Consider the following 16,598-nt stretch of genomic DNA (forward strand, 5'->3'; position numbering starts at 1 on the left):
ATCCTGGAACTCTTTTAATGAGATGTGGTAAATCAGAAGAGGTGGAGAGTGGAAGAGGAGCAAGGTAAGGTCGTGATTTTCTTTTGGGATCTACTGAGCTTAAAATGCTGTGATACAGCCAAGGAAGGAAATCATTAAGCAACTGTGTATACTCTCATAGATTAGAGGGACATATACATCTAAAGCAGTGGTTCTCAACCTTCTGGCCCTTTAAATACAGTTCCTCATGTTGTGACCCAACCATAAAATTATTGTCGTTGTTACTTCATAACTGTAATGTTGCTACTGTTATGAATCGTAATGTAAATATCTGATCTACAGGATGGTCTTAGGCGACCCCTGTGAAAGGGTTGTTCGACTGCCAAAGGGGTCGCGACCCACAGGTTGAGAACCACTGATAAACTTTAAATGGTAATCAAAGTCTTTGAAGTAGAAGAGTGTTGAGGAAAAAGCCCTGAGGGAACATCATCCTGTAAGATTTTGACTGAGCAGGAGACAATTATAGTTACCGAGGCTGTCTGACCCAGCAGATATGAGGAAAACTGAAACGTTATGTGTCTTAGTAGCTAATGGATGAGAGTATTTCAAAAAGGTTAGAACATTATTGTGTATTAAAACAAAGTTAAAAAAATGAATGATTTTTAATAAGAGTTTCTGATTATAGAGATTTGAAATCTAGAGATTGTAATGATGGTGAAAAGGTGATGTAAAGTATTTTTGTAGAGTACCTACAACATCATGTATCATAGAAATGTGTTCATTTTTAAATTTGGGTGTTAATGGACACTAATATTTCTTCCTAAAGATACTGGAGACAGCTATGACAGGAAGGAATCAAACTGCCATCACAGAGTTCCTCCTCCAGGGCCTGCCCATCGAGTCAGAGCAGAAAAACCTGTTCTATGCCCTGTTCCTGGTCATGTATGTTACCACCGTCCTGGGGAACCTCCTCATCATTTTCCTGATTCGCCTGGACTCTCAGCTCCACACGCCCATGTATTTGTTTCTCAGTAACTTGTCCTTCTCTGACCTCTGCTTCTCCTCTGTCACAATGCCCAAGTTGCTGCAGAACATGCAGAGCCAAGTCCCATCCATCCCCTATGCAGGCTGCCTGACCCAGATGTACTTCTTCCTGTTTTTTGGTGACCTGGAGAGCTTCCTCCTTGTGGCCATGGCCTATGACCGCTATGTGGCCATCTGCTTCCCCCTGCACTACACCACCATCATGAGCCCCAAGCTCTGTCTCTCCCTGGTGGCTCTGTCCTGGGTGCTGACCATGTTGCATGCCATGTTACACACTCTGCTCATGGCCAGGTTGTGTTTTTGTGCCGACAATGTGATTCCTCACTTTTTCTGTGACATGTCTGCTCTGCTGAAGCTATCGTGCTCTGACACGCGAGTTAATGACTTGGTGATATTTACCATCGGAGGGCTCATTGTTGTCATCCCGTTCCTACTCATCATCACTTCCTATGCACGGATTGTGTCATCTATCCTCAAGGTCCCTTCTGCTAGAGGTATGCGCAAGGCCTTCTCCACCTGTGGCTCCCACCTGGCTGTGGTGTCACTGTTCTTTGGGACAATTATTGCTCTTTATTTATGCCCATCAGCTGATAATTCTACTGTGAAGGAGATGGTCATGGCTATGATGTACACTGTGGTGACGCCCATGCTGAACCCGTTCATCTACAGCCTGAGGAACAGAGACATGAAGGGAGCCCTGAGAAGAGTCTTTTGTAGAAAAAAAACTCCCTTTTCTGTATGATGATAAAGCTTAGTATTTTTGAATAATTTTATCCTCTAGAAAAATTCATATTAAAAACCCATGGACTCAGACCAGAATGGGGTGAAGGACTGGGGATGGGAAGGAAGTGAGGAGCAGGGGAGTTAATGGAGGAGAAAGACGGACATCTGTAATACTTTAAACAATAAAGATAAATTAAAAACTAAAAGATATTTTTTGTAAAAAAATATTGTAATATTAACCTACTCTTTTTTTAGAATTGATGTTTTTAAAAGAAATGACATTCTTAACAATTGTACAGTAAGTAAAAGAGATGATGAGGAGATGCATAGTTGAACTCAGAAACCGGATCTCAGTGACTTGTTAGCAAAGTCTTCCTTTTTATTATTGCTGGTGATCCTGAAGAAGCATTATTTAAAAACTTTGAACTGATCTATGTGTCTTCAGTTAATGAAGCAATAATTTAATGTGTTTTTTAACCAAAACTCTGCTTTAAAAATATTTGTTCTCCCAAGTCAATATTGACTAAAACACAAACTTCTCACTCTCTTGATTACCTCTGCTAAACTGGACTTTTTTGTTGTTGACTACAAATTCTTAACCTACGTCTTCCTCAGTTAGTGTTCACAGTACTCTCTCTCAGGATTGATTTTGCTGTGTCCCAGTGATTTTGGGTTGTTGTCTGTTCATTTTCATTTGTTTTCAGGAAGTTTTTTATTTCTTTCTTGATGTTGCTTGTAACCCATTCATTGTTTAATAACATGCTATTTAGTCTCCATGTGTTGAATGTTTTGGGGTGTTTTTACTGTAGTTGATTTCTAATTTCACTCCACTGTGATCTGAGAAGATGCTTCATAGGATTTCAATCTTCTTGAACTTGTAGAGACTTGTTTTGTGTCATAACATGTGGTCTATCTTTGTGAATGATCCATGTGCATTTGAGAAGAACATACATTCTGCCAAGTTGGGGTGAAATGTTCTATAAATGTCAATTAAATCCACTTGATTCAGTGTGTCCTTTAGAGTCACTGTTTCCTTGTTAAATTAAAAAAAAATTTCTTTATTGATTAAGTTATTACATATATGTCTTTATTGCTCCATTGCCCCCTACACCTCCCAACTCATGCCCTCACCCCCCTGTTGTCATGTCCATTGGTTAGGCTTATATGCATGCATACAAGTTCTTTGGTTGATTTCTACCCCTTACCCCCAACCTCCCCTACCTTTCCTCTGACCTTTGTTAAGTTTCTGTCTGGAAGCTCTATCCAGTGTAGTTAGTAGGGTGTTAAAGTCTTCTATTATGACTGTATTGTTGTTGATCTCTTTTTTAAAATTTTCTAGAATTTTTTTATATACTTAGGTGCTCCTATATTGGATGCATATATGTTTACCAGGGTTATATATCCTCTTGTTGGATCTATCCCTTTAATATTATGTAGTGACCTTTGTTGTCTCTTGTGATGACCTTCATTTTGAAGTCTACTTTTCAGAAATGAGTATTGCTACTCTAGCTTTTTTTCTTTTTCATTTATTATAGAAATTTTTTCCCATCCCTTCATGCTCATGTTGTGTGTGTCTTTACTTCTGTGATGGGTCTCTTGTAGAGAGAATATAGGTGGGTCATGTGTTTGTATCCATTCAGCTACCCTATGCCTTTTTTATTGGAGCATTTAATCCATTTACATTTAGGGTTATTATTGATAGGTACTTATTTATTGCCATTTTAATTCTACTAGAGGCCTGCTGCACAAAAATTTGTGCACTCAGGGGGTCCCACAGCCCGGCCTTCTCCTCTCGCAGTCTGGGAGCCCACGGGGGATGTTTGACTGATAGCTTAGGCCTGCTCCTCATGGGAAGCAGGCGTAAGCTGCAGTCAGACATTCTTAGCACTGCTGAGGAGGCGGGAGAGGCTTCCGCCACTGCCACTGCACTCGCAGCCGTCAGCCTGGCTTGTAGCTGAGCGGAGCGCCCCCTGTGGGAGCACACTGACCACCAGGAGGCAGCTCCTGCATTGAGGGTCTGCCCCCTGGTGTTCAGTGCATGTCATAGAGACTGGTCATTCCCAGTCATCCACCATTAGGGTCAATTTGCATATTACCCTTTTATTATATAGGATATGCCGAGATTTCTCTCTGTTTTTCTTCTCATTACAGCAGTACCTTTAGCATTTCTTGTAATGCAGGCTTGGTGGTGATGTAATCCTTTAACCTTTTTTTTTTTTTTTGTCTTGGAAGCTCTTCATTTGACTATCTATTTTGAATGATAGCCTTGCGGGGGTAGGGAGGAGTAATCTTGGTTTCAGATCCTTGCTTTCCATTACCTTGAGTACTTCATGACATTCCCTTCTGGCCTGATGAGAAATCAGGTGTCAGCCTTATGGGAGTTCCTTTGTAGGTAACAGTTTGATTTTCTCTTGCTGCCTTTAAGATTCTCTCTGTGTTTTTAATTTTTGGCATTTAAATTATGATGTGCCTGGGTGTGGGCCTGTTTGGGTTCTTCCTTTTTTTGGAGTTTCTCTGTGCATCCAGAACTTGTGTGACTTTTTCCTTTACCAGGTTAGGGAAGTTTTCTGCCATTATTTCTTCAAACACGTTCTCTCTCCCCTTTTCCCTTTCTGCCTCTTCTGGCACACCTGCTATCTTAATATTGTTACATTTCACATTGTCCCACAGTTCCCTTAAACTGTCCTCCTATTTTTTAATTGTTTTTTTTCTTTTTGGTTCTCTGATTGAGTGATTTTTTTCAACTGTGTTTTCTAATTCACTAATTTGATCATCAGCTTCCCCTAATCTGCTGTGTATTCCTTCCAATGTGTTCTTTATTTGTGTTATGTCATTCTTTATTTCCAACTGTTTTATTTTTATACTTACCATATCTTTTTTCATGTTGTTGAGCATCTTTACCATAATTACTCTGAACTCTGTTTCAGACAGATTTCTTATCTCTGCTTTATTTATCTCTTCTTCTGAAGAGTTCTCCCATTCTTTCATTTGAAATGTTCTTTCATTTGGGGGTTGTTTCTTTGTCTCCTCATTTTGGTTGTCTGTTTGGGTTTGTGACTATGTATTAGGTAGATTTTCTGCACCTCTCAATCTTTAGTGCAGGGCAGTGTCAAACTCTGTGTTTTACTAATTAGATCAGGCAAAGACTCAAAGCCTCCAGAGACAGCCTCTGCCTATATACTGATATGATTCCATCTAGGATGGCACCAGACAATCGTCTTCAAGTGTGGCAATCATCTTCAAGTGTGGCAATCGTCTTCCAGTGTGGCGAGAGTTTTTTTCAACAGTTGCTTCTGCCTGGAGGCTAATTGTGATTTTTAGTTTCTTAAGTGGCCTCAGGGCAAGGCGTTTTTCAATAGAGTGGGTTAGCTGTCTTCCCCCCAGGAAAGGCAAATGTCTGTGTGGGAAAGATGTCCTCTGCTGTGTGAGGGAATGACTCAGCTCAGGAAATTGGGGGTGTCTGCCTAATGAGCTCTAACCCCCAAATCCCCAATACTGGCTTCTGCTCACACAACTCCAGTACATTTCACATTCCCTCCCAGAGTACGGGGATTGTGGGGAAGGGAAGGGACTTCACAGGGAATTTTGTGTGTTGGCCCTTTAAGAGGGAGCCTGAATTTTCCACTGTCATTCCCTGGCAGAGCAACCCTGCTGCTTTTCACAGCCAGATGTTATGTGGGTACCCTTCTCAGTTGTGGTGCTCTCTGGTAGGGGTCCAACTTGGGGATTAGATCCCAGAGTACTTAGTGGCAACCCCCCACAGCTGAGATATCTCTCTGAAACTTCAATTGCTGTCTGTGGGTGCCCAGCCAGCCCTTTCATGCTTCTGCCCCTCCTACCAGTCTCTATGCAGTCTCCACTTTTGGTCCTCGGGCATCAGGGTTCCCTCCTCTCAGTCTTCCATTGATTATTCAGGAAGATTTTCTGTATTTTAGTTGTAATTCCAGTTTGTTCCTGGGAGCATGTCTGTGCAGCATCCACTTACTTCTGCCAGCATTTTTAAACTCTCCCATATATTAAGTTTTTATTCTGTATGTAAATAAAGAAATATTACCACATTATAATTTATATTAATATCAACTAGTAATGAAGATGTAGAAAGTGAAGAAACACTTTAAAGTATCATTTATTATAGCACTAAATAATTAACTACTTAGCTATAAATCTTACACAATATGTGCAAAGATTTATATCTTGACACTCTCAAAACACTGATTAAAGAAATCACAGATGATCTGAAGAAATGGATAAATATAATGGGAAATATTGGAAGATTCAATACTATTGTTAAGATATAGCCATTTTTGAAACTAATCTAGAGATTCCACACATTTCCATTAGAATTACAATGGGGGGTATAAATGGACAATCTGATTCTAAAATTTATATGTGAAGAAACTAAAACTGCAAAGTTGATTTTGGAAACAACGTAGGAGGACTCATATAGCTCTGGTTTCCAGATGTACTATTAAGTTAAAATCATCAGGAAATTGTGGTATTAGAGAAAAGATAGAAATATAGATAGGTATAGAGACTATAGAATAGCTTATAGAGTCCAGAAATAGATCCACTCATGTATCATCCATTGATCACTGACAAAAATCTAAAGACAATTCAATGGAAAATAGTATTTTTAACCATTAGTACTTGAGAGATTGAATTTCCATATGCAAAACAGAATCAAAATCTATAGCTCACACTCCATACAATTCATTCAACATGGGCAGATACCTAAATATTTTTATGTGAACTTAGGGAGTTCCCCCAGGACATCCTGTGTCATGGAGTCAGAGAAGTTCAGAGCAGGAAGTCAGGAGCATGTAGAGCATAAATGAGGTGAAGTGGTTTTAGGTTGCATCCTCTAAAGCTAGTCGAAGTCAGTGCAGAGTTGGCTGCTGCACCTGTGGCTGGAAGAAGAGATGAGGCTGAGAGAATTAAAAATGGCACACAAGATGGGTTTCATATAGTTCTCAAGGGAGAAGTGCTTATAACAATTGTTTCATTGGTTGAGAAGTTGAGCCTACCAACTGGACATTTTGAAGTTCTTTTTTTTTTTTTTAAATATATTTTATTGATTTTTTACAGAGAGGAAGGGAGAGAGATAGTTAGAAACATCGGTGAGAGAGAAACATCGATCAGCTGCCTCCTGCACATCTCCTACTGGGGATGTGCCCGCAACCCAGGTACATGCCCTTGACTGGAATCGAACCTGGGACCCTTCAGTCCGCAGGCTGACGCTCTATCCACCGAGCCAAACCAGTTTCGGCCATTTTGAAGTTCTTATGTGAACAAATAAACAAAGAGCAATATTGCCATTCTGCTTAGGGTGACCATATTTATTACAGATGGAAAACTAGGATGCTTTACACAACTGGATCAGAGAAGACTGTGTCTGAAATACTGTGAAATTCTTTTGTTATAGCTCAGTATTGTTATGTCTAATAATGAATGTTATGAAGATTATAGCAACCCAATAAAAGCAGGATCAGTGAGGATGCAGGTATCCCAGAAATGAAGGTCTGCATAACATCACTATGTAAAGAACTCTATCCAGCTGAGATGATGGTCAAGGAGAACATGAAATGGGTGGTGAAAAAGGAATTATAAGTCAACCATGGTCATCAATTGCAAAAAAGGAAATATGTGGAGACTAGGAGTTAATCTGACACACTTGTAGAGCAGTAGAGATAATGATAGTGGCCAGTGTCGGGAGCCGGCACGGCCATGGCATACTCAGCCCCAGGGCGCCTTATGTGCCATGCCAGCTCAGCCTGGTTCAGTGACCCTGAGTGGGGGGGTGAAAGGATTGAGAAAAGACAGACAAGAGAATGAAAGCTGGGTCTTGGTGGGACGCTGCTCCCTGATGAGGAGACAGCCTCAGGGCCCACAAGCCTGAAAGGGTGAGGGCTATGCCCTCCATCTTGCCCCGTATCCTCCATGTTGGGGTAGGAGCCATGTGCTCAGACCCCCTTCCCTCTGCTGGCCACGCCTGGGATTTCTTTAAACTAACCAAAGACAGTTGAGGGATGTGCGACTGCATCCTATGTAACAAGACCCGGCTTGCGCCTGGCCAATCGGCAGGGCCCACAGTCCCCTCATTCCACCCCCTATTAAAACCCTGGTTTTTCTCACTGCGGTCACTCCCCCCTTCTGGCTGTTGGGTCAGAGGGGGCTGGGAGCCAGACCCGGGTCTGTACTACTAATAATAAAGGATCCTTTGCTTTTGCATCGAACATGGCTCCCTGTTGGTTTGTGGGGATCTTGAAATCTGGGCATAACAAAGCCGTGTCTTTATTTTATAGCAGATGCCACGAGGCAAAGTAGGGGCATGATCACGTTGTTTACAGCATTCTCATGAGTTTCAACCACACTTAACTACATGCACACGAACTCTATCAAAAGGGACATGAGTCTGCGTGTTTGGACCATATGTTCAAGCTTACAACCACAGCCGTTGGCTATAATTGTGCTGGGAGGGCCCTGCCCTTCCAGCTGGGACTTGCACGAGGCAATGAGAGGACCCTGTCCTTTCATTAGTCCGAGGCTTGAACCTGGCCAAAACACTGTACCCGCGCCCCATAGGCCAGTGTATTAAGGTTTTCTTAAAGAAGTAAGGAGATGCAAGTATCTCAATGGGATGAAAACTAGTTTTCTTTTTCAATCTTGGATTGAGGAAGATTGAACATGATCTGGGAGAGTTTATCTTTTCTCTTACTCTAAGTTTTCCACATACTTACATATCCTTGTGTCATAGAGATCTAATAGGTGTTAGCTGCTGATATATCTCTCCCCCAGGGTATGCTTATGAGGACTTGGGGTACAGTGAGAGATTCTACCACCTGAGAATCTTTCCAAAATATGTATCTTTCATGGCATTTTACCCAAAGAACATTGATTGCTTCTAATTGCCCACAGGTAAAGCCTCCTACGCTCTTAAGATATTTTAGGATATTCATACTCTCATTTCTGCTAGTTGGCTTCTCCAACCATTTTCCTTCACCTCTGAAAGTGTAGGCTCCAGCCTCACAGGCCTAATGTCCATTAAACAGATAGTGCTTAATTGTCCATACATGGACTTCTCTCAAAGTATATAATGCCGGACTTTGGGTGATATTTAATGCTGGTAAGTCTTGATCCTCCATCTAGAAGGGTTCTGAAATCTGGAGAAGGCTGTGCATAGATTAAATAGGAGTCCAGAGTTGAAATATAATTTTGAAAGGCATTTGGGGGTCAGAGGAGCCTATTTTAAAGGAAACCAAGATCTCTTTGTCTCAGGACCTCATGCTTTTTATTAACACAAATTTTCCTGAGGCCGAGGTGGAGCTATACTCTTCAAAAGGTCAGGATTTAGTATACAGAGTCCATTGTCAGATTTGGGGGAATTAGCCTAAGGCTGTTCAGGTGTTTGGCCAGTAGGAGGCAATAACATGTAGATTAAGATGCCCTGAGCTGTCTGGCAGCAAACAATCAATTTAATGTATCCCATTCAGGTTTGGGGAAATGCCATCAGCCATTCCCAGATTCAGCACTGCTGTCATGCTGGAATTGGCTTCCGGCAAGTATAGTCATGTGTAATCAGTGACTATAACCAGTCACTGTTCCAGGACTCTGAGATCATCGTCCTAGAACCATCCTGGATAATTACTTTGATTTTAATGAGTTTCTCCAGGATCTAGATTCCTCTGGGATCCAGGGCCCTTTGGTGTAGCGTTGTGTAGTATAGGAGATGTGAGAAGGGATGTTGCAGGCACAGATGATGACTACAGAGGCTGTTACTTGACATGGCTTAGTGTATAAAGGGGAGCAGAATCTCAGACAAGGGTCCAGAAATCACCCTCACACAGACTAAGTTGGGCAGCAGGTGAATGAGATGGTCTCTTGGGGCCCTTGTAACAGGATGGTCTTGCTTTCTCTGGTTGTGTGATGTTCTGCTGTGGTATTTTCAGGTATGATGACCCTCCTCTTCTCCACCTCTCAGCCTCCAAGACTTCCCCGAATCCTAAAACATATTGTTGAATGTCCACCAGTTACGATCTTTTTTATTAATAATAGCATCCATAAATATTACTTCCTATGTAATGTATTCCACAGTGTAATATAATTATAATGACAGCCTTTAATGCAATAGCTCTAGCCCTTGCTATATTTTGGAGCACCTTGAGTTTCAGAAACCTTGGCATAGGACTCTTCTCTAAAGTTCTCTTAGGGAGACCAGTGATCTTTATTTTCAATAGCATCATAGTTACTACTACTTGCAGTTCACTGTGTCATTAGTGGAGAAGGATGGGCGTCATCAGAATGATAATTTACAAAGTAGCTGCTTTCCTCCTGAGTCAGAATCAGTGTTTTCCTTGAACTCCAGGTGATCTGCATGGACATTCATTTCAGAAGCACTCCCCTCCGAGATTTTTATGTGCATTCCAGGCTGAGCACTACTGACTTAGTGGGTGAAGAAGATGAGAGGCTTATTGCATTATCGGTGGTTGAGAAACAAAATTCAGAGAAACCAGTTGTGTGCTTCACTTCATGTTTTCCCCCCTGTACTGTCAGCGCATAGTGTTAAAGTGTAAAACCTATCTATGTGGCTGGATCAAACAGCATCAAACGGTGGAAATCCCAGCAACTGGAGCTTCCCACATCTTTTAGTCCTTCCCCTCTGCTTTCTTTGTCTGTTCTGAGGCACAGTAAGGTGTCTTAGTCATGGTGCTCCAGAGAGATAAGACCAAAAGGTGATTATCTATCTATCTACATATCTATCCATCTAGCTATATAGCTCTATTACCTTTATCATTTACATTAATGGCAAGAGTAGTGAATCTGTGGTACCCTACATTTTCCAAGGGCACAAGATCACATTCATAAATTCTATAATAATGTGTCATATCCAGTGTTACATGCTTGAGGCTAGAGACTTCTTGCTCTGGGAAAATTTAGATGTAGTGACTCTTACTTAAAAGGACTCCTGCTACCTGTAAAGTTGGATACATGTCTCAGCCTCAGTCAGTCATGAGCAGACATGGCCTTTTCTGTATGGATCTTACAGTCTAGTAAGGATCAGGTATAAACCAATAATTCAATGGCTTTGAGGGCTATGGGAGCCTGCACAGTGTGATGTGAAACACAGCAGTGGTTCTCATCTGGTCTGGGAGGCAGGAAAGGTTTAGCTGAGTAAGTGACATGTACTATACCTGGAGGGTAAGTAAGGGCTAGCCAGATGAAGAGACAGCAGGGGGAGGAAAATGTTAAGCAAGAGGAACAGTAAGTGCAAAAGGCTGGAGGCAAGAAGTTGTGACATTGAGGTCCAGCATTGCTGGAGTGAAGAATGTGAGTGCAATTGGGGGGCCAGATGAAACTGTGGGGGCAGAAAGGGTCACTTCTTAATTTAAATATATTCGACATAAAATATCATATTAGTTTCAGGTGTACAACATAGTGATTTGACATTTATGTACCTTACAATGTGATCACCACACTACCTCTAGGTAAGCATCTGTCACCATGCACAGTTATCCCAATATCATTGGCTCTATTCTCCTTTACTGGATGGGTGAAAAAGATGAAGCATTATTTGAAAGGAATGTTGCCTTTATCTTAAGAACAATGAGGATCCATTGTTCTTAGGGACAGTAGGGAGAATGATGATCAGATTTTCATCTTAGAGTGCCACAGTGAGACTGTTTCAATAGTATAAATAAGGCATGAGGTCAGTTGGTATAGGGTCATGAAAGTGGAGATAAGGAATGGATGAATGAGAATTAAGTGGCAGAATCTATCAGACTTGTTGAAGGAGTGGATGTTAATGATGAGAGAAAGGTGGGAATGAAAGAAAAGCCTTAGGTTTATGGCTGGAGATCTAGGAACTCTTTTAATGAGATGAGGTAAATCAGAAGAGGTGGAGAGTGGAAGAGGAGCAAGGTAAGGTCATGATTTTTTGGGGGGATTTTCTGAGCTTAAAATGCTGTCATACAGCCAAGGGAAGGAAATCATTAAGCAACTGTGTATACTCTCATAGATTAGAGGGACATATACATCTAAAGCAGTGGTTCTCAACCTTCTGGCCCTTTAAATACAGTTCCTCATGTTGTGATCCAACCATAAAATTATTGTCGTTGCTACTTCATAACTGTAATGTTGCTACTGTTATGAATTGTAATGTAAATATTTGATATGCAGGATGGTCTTAGGCGACCCCTGTGAAAGGGTCGTTCGACCGCCAAAGGAGTCGTGACCCACAGGTTGAGAACCACTGATAAACTTTAAATGGTAATCAAAGTCTTTGAAGTAGAAGAGTGTTGAGGAAAAAGCCCTGAGGGAACATCATCCTGTAAGATTTTGACTGAGCAGGAGACAATTATAGTTACTGAGGCTGTCTGACCCAGCAGATATGAGGAAAACTGAAACGTTATGTGTCTTAGTAGCTAGTGGATGAGAGTATTTCAAAAAGGTTAGAACATTATTATGTATTAAAGCAAAGTTAAAAAAATGAATGATTTTTAATAAGAGTTTCTGATTATAGAGATTTGAAATCTAGAGATTGTAATGATGGTGAAAAGGTGATGTAAAGTATTTTTGTAGAGTACCTACAACATCATGTATCATAGAAATGTGTTCATTTTTAAATTTGGGTGTTAATGGACACTATTATTTCTTCCTAAAGATACTGGAGACAGCTATGACAGGAAGGAATCAAACTGCCATCACAGAGTTCCTCCTCCAGGGCCTGCCCATCGAGTCAGAGCAGAAAAACCTGTTCTATGCCCTGTTCCTGGTCATGTATGTTACCACCGTCCTGGGGAACCTCCTCATCATTTTCCTGATTCGCCTGGACTCTCAGCTCCACACGCCCATGTATTTGTTTCTCAGTAACTTGTCCTTCTCTGACCTCTGCTTCTCCTCTGTCACAATGCCCAAGTTGCTGCAGAACATGCAGAGCCAAGACCCATCCATCCCTTATGCAGGCTGCCTGACCCAGATGTACTTCTTCCTGTTTTTTGCAGACCTGGAGGACTTCCTCCTTGTGGCCATGGCCTATGACCGCTATGTGGCCATCTGCTTCCCCCTGCACTACACCACCATCATGAGCCCCAAGCTCTGTCTCTCCCTGGTGGCTCTGTCCTGGGTGCTGACCACGTTGCATGCCATGTTACACACTCTGCTCATGGCCAGGTTGTGTTTTTGTGCCGACAATGTGATTCCTCACTTTTTCTGTGACATGTCTGCTCTGCTGAAGCTGTCGTGCTCTGACACGCGAGTTAATGACTTGGTGATATTTATCGTCGGAGGACTCGTTGTTGTCATCCCGTTCCTACTCATCATCCTGTCCTATGCACGAATTGTGTCATCCATCCTCAAGGTCCCTTCTGCTAGAGGTATGCGCAAGGCCTTCTCCACCTGTGGCTCCCACCTGGCTGTGGTGTCACTGTTCTTTGGGACAATTATTGCTCTTTATTTATGCCCATCAGCTGATAATTCTACTGTGAAGGAGATGGTCATGGCTATGATGTACACTGTGGTGACGCCCATGCTGAACCCGTTCATCTACAGCCTGAGGAACAGAGACATGAAGGGAGCCCTGGGAAGAGTCTTTTGTAGAAAGATATTTTCTCGTTATTTATGATCATAACACTTTATATTTTTTCATAATTTTATTTCTTACATATATTAATATTGGACTATTATTCCAGATATTTTCCCTCACCATGTTAACTTCAATTAAAATGACATGCTGCACAATTGCTCAGTATGTAAAACAGATAAATTGGAGCTGAACCAGGTAAGCGGGTGTTTGTGACATCTTTGTCTTCCCCATACCACGGCGACCTTGGCAAAGCACAGATTAAGAAGTACCATTTTCAGTGATCTTTATGACTTACATTCTTAACTTATTCACTACAGTATATTATTTTTAAAATCAGAACTCTGCTTTGATGGCAGTAGCATTTAAAAATAAATCTCTAGCCCTAACTGGTTTGGCTCAGTGGATAGAGCCTCGGCCTGCGGACTGAAGGGTCCCAGGTTCGATTCCGGCCAGGGGCATGTACCTTGGTTGCGGGCACATCCCCAGTAGGGGGTGTGCAAGAGGCAGCTGATCGATGTTTCTCTCCCATTGATGTTTCTAACTCTCTATCCCTCTCCCTTCCTCTCTGTAAAAAATCAATAAAATATATTAAAAAATAAATAAATAAATCTCTATACTCTTAGGTCAATACTAAATATTTCAGCTCCCAGTTTCCCTCTAAATGCCTCCTACATACTTCTCCCTGCACAAGTCACATAGTTTATCTGTTAGCCGTTTTCCCTCTCTGATTTATTTTTGTGTCTACCTTGTGTTTTCCAACCTGAAATTGATTTTTATAACCCTTTTACTGCATGAGTAGATTTTGTCTTTACATGGGAATAATAAATTTTAGGGGCCCTAAAATTTGTTTCTCCAGGAATGGGAAAAGATGGTAGAAGCTAGGATACAAATTCAAAGTGGAAGGATGCGTCTCTTCTGTTTGGTAGTTTGGACTTCATAAAATAACTTTTTATCTATATCTTTATTCTACCCTTATGGCAATTGTACATAAGTATAGATGATATTACCACTATTTCGCAGGTGGAAAAATATGGCATTCAATTACTCGCCAAGTCACACTGTGTGTCAATTGTTGAATGTATGTAAGATCCCCGACTATGTGATTCTATGGGTTCTTCTCATTTTCTTCCACTTCAACGAAAAGGGGAGCAGGACATCTGTAACAGTGTCAACAGTTTAAACAAAACAAAACAAAAACCTCTTGGCTCCGTTTGTGGCGTGGACTAGGTTTCCAAACTTGGTCCATTTGTATCCTTAGTTGTTCCCACTAAGTGATGGCACCCAAACCTACCACTTTAACCTTTTCGCATACTCTGGCAACCTCCACATCTCCATCTGAAGCCCAGACGGTTCTCGGGAACTCCCAGGTGTTAGTCTCATCTGCTGATGGGTATCCTCACTTGAGGGTCTGTGAAAGTTCAATGTCAACGTGCACATCATTGAACTCTTTATGTTCCCCCAAGTGTGCTCTTCGTCCTTCATTCTATACTTTGATTTTTTAAAACTAAATTGATTGGGGTGACATTGGTTAATAGGGTCATATTTTGATTAATACCTTTGTTGGATTGCATCTTCAAGTCATTTTTTTTCACTTTATTTTTATTGTTGACACTATTACAGATGTTCCCCTCCCCCGCTTTTACTTGCCTCCACCCAGTCCCTAACCCGCTTCCCTCCGGCCATCTTCAGGTCATTTTAAAAATAAGAATGGTACCTGAATACTGTATCTATTAAAGTGTCACATATTTTGGATTTTTCTTTTGTATTTGTGTTTACATTTGAAGGACAACTTGGCTAGGTATAGACTTTTGAGGACATTTGCTTTCCCGCTTACAATCCATTTTCCAAAGTAACTGTGGAAAAATCTGAGGTAAGGCTGACTACTCCCTCTTCCCCCCACCCCTTACATGGCCATCTTTCCCCCTTGAAACTTGTAGGATTATTTCTCCAAACGTGAAGTTTAATAATTTCATCAGATTTTGTTTTTGTGTCAATTTTCTTTTGTTACAATTTTGTAGTAACACACCAAATGCCTTTTGATTTACAAGTCTTTCATCTTTCTTCATTTCAAAAGAGATTTCTACTATTATATCTTGGAATATTATTATTGTCCCATTTTTTTTTCATTCTTAATTAAGACCAATAATTTTGTTGTTGTTGTTAATCCTCACCTGAGGATATTTTTTCCGTTGATTTTTAGAGAGAATGGAAGGGAGGGGGAGGGATACAGAGAGACAAACATCTATGTGAGAGAGACACATCTATTGGTTGCCTCCCTCAGCTTGCAACCGAGGTATGTGCCCTTGACCGAAATCGAACTTGGGACCCTTCAGTCCACAGACCGATGCTCTATCCACTGAGCAAACCTGGCCAGGGCAAGACCAATAATTTTTTTTTTTTTTTTTTTTTTTCATTTTTTTTTTTAAAATTAAATCTTTATTGTTCAGATTATTACATTTGTTCCTCTTTTTTCCCCCCATAACTCCCCTCCTTCCAGCTCCCACCCCACCCTCCACCCTCACTCCCCACCCACTGTGTTCATCCATAGGTGCATGATTTTTGTCCAGTCACTTCCCGCATCTCCCACACCCCTTTTTCCCCCAAGAATAGTCAGTCTATTCCCTTTCTATGTCCCTGATTCTATTATAATCACCAGTTCATTCTGTACATCAGGTTATTTATTCACTTGATTCTTAGATTCATTTGTTGATAGATGCATGTTTGTTGTTCATAATTTGTATCTTTACCTTTTTCTTCTTCTTCCTCTTCTTAAAGGATACCTTTCAGCATTTCATATAATACTGGTTTGGCGGTGATGAACTCCTTTAGCTTTTCCTTATCTGTGAAGCTCTTTATCTGACCTTCAATTCTGAATGATAGCTTTGCTGGATAAAGTAATCTTGGTTGTAGGTTCTTGGTATTCAGCACTTTGAATATTTCTTGCCATTCCCTTCTGGCCTGCAAAGTTTCTGTTGAGAAATCAGCTGACAGTCGTATGGGTATTCCCTTGTAGGTAATTGAGCCTCTTTCTCTTGCTGCTTTTAAGATTTTCTCTTTGTCTTTTGCTCTTGGCATTTTAATGATGATGTGTCTTGGTGTGGTCCTCTTTGGATTCCTTTTGTTTGGGGTTCTCTGCGCTTCTTGGACCTGTAAGTCCATTTCTTTCACCAGGTGGGGGAAGTTTTCTGCCATTATTTCTTGAAATAGGTTTTCAATATCTTGCTGTCTCTCATCTTCTGGCACTCCAATGACTCTGATATTAGACCGCTTAAAG

The 16,598-nt window shown here is 41.1% G+C and overlaps 2 protein-coding genes across 2 annotated transcripts; both read left to right on the forward strand.

Annotated features, from left to right (window-relative positions):
• The first annotated feature begins 820 nt into the window (after nucleotides 1–820).
• On the forward strand, nucleotides 821–1,765 carry LOC138994130 (olfactory receptor-like protein DTMT). Its single transcript, XM_070393808.1, has one exon. The coding sequence runs from the start codon at nucleotides 821–823 to the stop codon at nucleotides 1,763–1,765; it is 945 nt and encodes a 314-aa protein (XP_070249909.1).
• A 10,653-nt stretch (nucleotides 1,766–12,418) lies between these two features.
• LOC138994143 (olfactory receptor 1E2-like) lies at nucleotides 12,419–13,363 on the forward strand. The gene has a single exon (XM_070393835.1). The coding sequence runs from the start codon at nucleotides 12,419–12,421 to the stop codon at nucleotides 13,361–13,363; it is 945 nt and encodes a 314-aa protein (XP_070249936.1).
• The last annotated feature ends 3,235 nt before the right edge of the window (nucleotides 13,364–16,598 follow it).

This window comes from Myotis yumanensis, unplaced genomic scaffold (genome assembly GCF_028538775.1).
Source record: "Myotis yumanensis isolate MYYU_CA2020_CCGP unplaced genomic scaffold, mMyoYum1.0.hap1 SCAF_16, whole genome shotgun sequence".
NCBI classification, from domain to species: domain Eukaryota; kingdom Metazoa; phylum Chordata; class Mammalia; order Chiroptera; family Vespertilionidae; genus Myotis; species Myotis yumanensis.